Below are 6000 nucleotides of genomic sequence, written 5' to 3'. Positions count from 1 at the left end.
CCCCCCTCCCCTCCCTCTCTCCCTCTCTTCCTCTGCCCTTCTCTAGCCCCCTGCTCTCACATTTACATGCTCTCTCTCTAAAATAAAAAGATAAATTGTGATTCTGCTTTATAAATCATGCCAGTAACCCAGATCCACGTTTGTGCTTACAGCCTGTGTAGGAACTTGTAAGACAGAAAGCTAGACCTACTGGATAGTTCGCCAGGGTGATAAGCATTCTATGGAGGCAGGCCTGAGCTGCCAACTGAAGTTCCTTTTAAGAAAATGTTATTTACATGCCTACTCACAATCCACTAATTATGTTTTATCACACTAATTATAGCATTATTTTTTCTCCTGATGTGCTCATTTGTTTTTAAAATTGTCAAATGTACATAGTATAAGATTAGCATTCTAGGTGTACAGTGGTCTTAAGTACATGCACACTGTTGTGCAGTCATCACCCCAGCGCCCCATCCGTCTCCAGAACATTTTCATTTTCCCAAACGAAATTCTGTCCACATTAAGCACTGGCTCCCCATTCCCCCATCCCCAGTCCTTGCCAGCCACCGTTCTACTTTCTGTGTCTCTGAATTTGACTACCCTGGGTACCTTTTACTGTTAGAATCCTACAGTATTTGTCCTTTTGTGAGACTTTTGAGGTTCATCATGTGGTAGCATGTGTCAGAACTTCCTCCCCGCCTTTTTAAAAAATGTTTATTCATTTTGAGAGACGGAGGAGGGGAAGGGCAGAGAGAGAAGGAGACCATCTTAAACGGGCTCCACACTGTCAGCACAGAACCCGACTCAGGACTGGAACTCAGGAACTGTGAGATCATGACCTGAGCCGAAATCCGGAGTCGGATACTCAACCGACTGAGCCATCCAGGCACCCCAAATTTCCTTCCTTTCTAAGGCTGTATTGTCTGCATATATCACATTTTGTTTAGCCATGCATCTGTTAGACACTTGGGTGAATTCTACCTACCTTTTGGCAATTGTGAATAATGCTGCTGTGAACGTGGTTGTACTGATACCCGTTCAAGTGTCTCCTTTCACTTTTGGGTACATACCCAAAGGTAGGATTACTGGATCATATGGTGATTCAGAGTTTTATTTTTTTGAGGAACTGCCATACCATTTTCCACAGCAGCTACACCATTTATGTTTCCACCAGCAGTGCATCTCTTCTTTTACCTGATAAATAAGTAGGAATACCCTTCCTTGTATAGTTGGCTGATCTTTTTGATGCCTGCTGCCTGGTGTCTACTAAACCTCTTGTTTTCTGTTTTTCCAGGCCGCAGTGCAAAAAGCAATTCCTATGTACAAAATCGCCACCAAAAAAGATGTTGATGTCCAAATTGATCAAGAGGCCTACCTGCCTGAGGAAATGTAAGGAGTATGCTGCTTTAACATCTAAGCTTCTTTCACTGTGAGAATGGCCTCTGTGCTGAGTCTCTCTGAAAGTTTTCTGTGAGGCACTGTTTACTATAGGAACGGAGGTGTGGTGGTGTTCCACTTGTAATTGTTGCTCGTTTTTCTCTGTCACTACTGTGGTGTTCCCTCTTGTTAAATGGCTAGACATACTCTCAACGTCCTGTTTCCTGTGGGCACTTAGTTTATGCTGCAGAGAGGCAGCACTAGTTCTTTACCCAGAACTCAAAGCTGGGTCCACATCTCTGTATCGGATGCAAAGGAAGAGAATTGTCACTTCTAAGTTTCTTAGAAATAAGAAAAGTAATCCCAAATAATAGTGACTACTGTGTAGACTAATAAAAGTTTCTAATAGTTAGGTTCCTTAGATATAGAATTGCAATTACCAGTGGTACTTCCTGCTGTGAGGAAATGACCAGTCATTTCTTCAGCATCCCTGAGAAGCTTGGGGCAGTTGGGATAGGTAATAGGAACTCCTGACAAGGTCAGAGCCAAGGTCGTTTTCTTGATTGCGCCTGTGTGTCTCATGCTGGGTAGGCACACGTTGACTGACATTGCAGAGAGTCCTTGAGACACGTGAACCTGGTTGAAGAAGCACCAGACATAGGTTTGAATCCCGAGTTGGCCTTTTGTTAGCTATGGGACCTGGAGACTGATTACCATAATTTGTAAAATGGAATCAATGCTTTTAGCTTTTTTGTTTCATGAACCGAGAAGAGATGAGATTGTACATGTGTTATAAACTGAGATATAAGCTGGTGCCAAAAGCTTCAGTATTGTTGTCAGATTTAGGTTTGATTCTTCACATAATAGCTAGGTGCTCTTGGACTACTTACTTAGTCTCTTGGAGACTTATTTCCTCACCTCTAAATTGGAGCAGTAGCACCTCCCTCACAGAATTCTTGGAAGCTTAAATGAGATAATATCCGTACAGCACTTAATGCAGTGCCTGCTACATTCAACAGCAGATGATCATTGTTAATGGAGATTAACTACACAGGACATAAAACACTTAGTTCAGAGCCTGGTAAATAATGTGTTTTAGTCTTGAAACTTTTGGGGGCCAGATATTTTGAATATGTGTTTAGAAAAGCAATAAAGTACACATGCTACATGTTACATGATGTCTCCAAAAGGGTCTGAGGCATCATCCTGTGATCAAATACATTCATATTTCTGAATGGGAACCTAGGAATAATCACACTACAAGGGAAAAACACATAAAGGTTCACTAAGTCATTTGCTGCCACTGACTAGAGATCAGTTCAGCTTGTGGAGACACACAAATTAATTAGACTTTTGTTCTGACAGCTTTTTGAATTTCAGAAATGTGGATAAGGAACTGCAGACTTATTCTAGTGCTAATTCAAAGTAGAATTTTAAATATTACTGTTTTATTCAGTCAGTTCATTTTATTGAATCTCTTTAAACCCGTTTTCCTATTTGTAAATTGGTGAGGATACCAAGACCTTGGTGGGGTTATTATGAAGACAGAAGTCGTGGGCAACCCTAGGCTTTCCATTCAGTGAGTGCCTGGCACACAGTCGATATTCTCAGACAGTGGTGGTCTTCCTTCCCTTACTTCCTCTTTGAGGACAGAGAATTCTGTCACAGACATTGGGGTCAGGATTTCAGCAAAGAACCAACCGTGTCCTTATGAAGGATCTAGTCTGTTTAGAGAAACCAAAGATAGATTTAACAAAGAAATAAATGCCAGGGGAGGAAGAATAGAGTAAGAAAATAATATTAACGTCCTAGTCCATTAAAACTTTACAAAGAAAATTTGCAAAATCTTTTCCCAGGCTTTGTCATACAGCTTGCTTATTTAATACAATTATTTGATAAAACTCTATTGTGGTAAAATAATGTCATTCCAGGGGAATTCTTTTAAGAGCTGGCCTATTATATGCCTTAAGCCTCTAAGTGCTAGAAACTTTAGAAATGACAGACGTGAGTTGTGGCTTGGGGCACCTGGTTGACTCACTCAAAGGAGCATGTGATTCTTGATCTTGGGGTTGTAGGTTCGAGCCCCATGTTGGAGAGATTACTAAACAAGAGTAAATAAAAATTGGGGCACCTGAGTGGCTCAGGTTAAGTGTCAGACTCTTGATTTCGGCTCAGGTCATGATCTCTCAGTCATAAGATGGAGCCCCTCATCCGGCCCAGTGTGGAGCCTGCTTGGGATTCTCTCTCTCTCTGCCCCTCCCCTGCTTATGCTCCCTCATTCTCTCAATAAATAAATAAACTTTAAAAAAAATTACTAAACAAAAATAAACACACAGAGGAAAAAGAAATGAGTTGTGTTTAGAGGCAGACCTTTTTTCCCCCCCATTGAGAAAGAGTGCACTTGCATAGGTGGGGAAGGGGTAGAGGGATGGAGGGAGGGGAGGAGAGAGAGAGAAAGAGAAAATGAATGAATCTTAACAGGCTTCACACTCAGCACAGAGCCCAACTCAGAGCTCAATCTCACAACCATGAGATTATGTGAGATCACAACCTGATCTGAAATCAAGAGTTGGATGCTTAATGGACTGAGCCATTAGTCCTCTAGGTGGCTCTAGAGGCAGGACTTTTTTTTTTTTTTTACTGTTTATTTTTGAGAGAGCGTGAGTGGGGGAGGGGCAGAGAGAGAGACACACACACACACAGAATCAGAAGCAGGTTCCAGGCTCTGAGCTGTTAACACAGAGCCTGACGCAGGGCTTGAACCCACAAACCTTGAGATCATGACCTGAGCTGAAGTTGAATGCTCAACTGACTGAGCCACCCCGGCGCCCCTAGAGGCAGGACTTTTTTTTTTTTTTTTTTTTTGAGAGAGAGCTAGAGACAGCATGGGCAGGGGAGGGTCAGAGAGAGAGGGAGACACAGAATCTGAAGCAGGCTCCAGGCTCTGAGCTAGTTGTCAGCACAGAGCCCGATGCGGGGCTCAAACCCACAAACCGTGAGATCATGATCTGAACTGAAGTCGGATGCTTAACCAACTGAGCAACCCAGGTGCCCCAGAGGCAGGACTTTCTAAGGTCTAGTTTGGCACAAGATTGCTGTGGTACCTATAATCTGATATACAGTGCAGTTGTGAAAATTGCTTTATCAGTACCTGCTGGTAATTAGCAGGATTGGATCTTTGAGAAATATTCAGATAAGGACTCCATTGATTTGCAAAATGTAACTAAATCCTTCCCCTTTCCATTTTGTTGGGGAGGGCTGGTGGTTAGAATTAAATTAGGTGCTAAGCATAAAATGAGATTGGCACATAGCAGTCACTTGGTAAATGACAGTTATTATCACCATCCATACCTTAAATTCTCAGAGGCTTTTTGAATTACTTTTAAGCTTATTGCTTATGTTTATTGGTCCCTTATATTATTTAGATACACCACACACCAAAACAGTTTTCTTTCAAGAGAAGAAAGTAAAGGTACCATGTGTCTCTCTTACTCAAATCTATAAAAATTGTTATTTCCTGTGTTCTTTGTAGAGCTGGTGGAGTTGAGATCTATAATGGAGATCGTAAAATAAAAGTTTCCAATACCCTAGAAAGCCGGCTGGATCTCATAGCCCAGCAGGTAAGTGTGGGAATACTTCTTATTAGTTGGTCTGTTGTTGCTTTGAAGTGGTACAGAGAACATATGTCCATTCCCTGGAATTTGAGTTTGTCCACATTTTGTGACATTTTCTTGAATGGGTAGTGGGCATTTAGTGGCATTTACTGAGGTGATACCATTTACATGAGAGTGGATTTGGGGCCAAATGAGGATTTATTTATTTAGGATTCTAATAGAAACATTTTACTCCATGTAGAGATGCTTAGCAGAGTCCCTTTCTCTAGTAAGAATGGTGGGATCTAAAGTAAATGTTGTTTAAAGGAATTCCCATAGTGCTGCTGGCTCTTCAGATGTTTCCAGCTTTGCACAAATGAGCTCCAGGAAAATCCAGTTGTCTCAAAATGCGGCGCCTCTTTCAGTGGTGGTAGTCTGCTGCGGTGGCTGCTGACTTGTCTTACAGTGAAAGCACTTTGACCTTGCAGATCATCTCCTGGTTACTTATACCCTAAAGCTGTGTTTCTCATTACAGTAGCCACTACATCTGAATAATTCAAGTAAAATTAGAAAACGAGTCCCGTGGTTGCATTGGCCACATTTCAAATGCACAGTAACCACATGTGGCTAGTGGCCTGTTCATAACCTTAGAAGTTTGAGCTTAAATCCTAAGGATTTTTCAGTTGCCATAATGACCAAGTGCCTCGTCACAAACTTGCATTATGTGTTTTCTGCTTGGCACATAGTAAGCACTCAGAAACTTTGTTGAAAGAAAGAACATAGGTGATTCAGAATATTGTTAAGGAATCCTCTCTTCTCCCTACATTACACAGTAACAGAAGCCTTAAGCGGTAAGGGCGCCCTGCTGGCTCGGTCAGTAGTGTGCGACTCTTGGTCTCAGGGTTGTGTGTTCTGGCCCCACATTGGGTGTAGAGATTACTTTAAAAAAAAAGAAGGCGGCTTAAAATATCATTTTAATAAGTAAATGGATAATTAATGGCTTTAGTTTTAGTTGTTGTTGTTTTCTTCGTCCTCTTAAGCAGTCAGC

At 41.7% G+C, this 6000-nt stretch overlaps 1 protein-coding gene across 1 annotated transcript in view; it reads left to right on the top strand.

Annotated features, from left to right (window-relative positions):
* Positions 1-6000, top strand: part of ATP6V1E1 (ATPase H+ transporting V1 subunit E1) — a 33580-nt gene that overhangs the window by 26801 nt on the left and 779 nt on the right. The window contains exons 7-8 of the mRNA XM_039249989.1: positions 1277-1371; positions 4892-4979. Of these exons, the coding sequence (XP_039105920.1) occupies positions 1277-1371; positions 4892-4979 (183 nt within the window). The remainder of the gene's footprint in view (positions 1-1276; positions 1372-4891; positions 4980-6000) is intronic.

The sequence above is a fragment of the Hyaena hyaena genome, unplaced genomic scaffold, assembly GCF_003009895.1.
Source record: "Hyaena hyaena isolate Hyena2069 unplaced genomic scaffold, ASM300989v1 scaffold_368, whole genome shotgun sequence".
NCBI classification, from domain to species: domain Eukaryota; kingdom Metazoa; phylum Chordata; class Mammalia; order Carnivora; family Hyaenidae; genus Hyaena; species Hyaena hyaena.
This window is presented reverse-complemented; position numbering and strand designations above follow the sequence as displayed.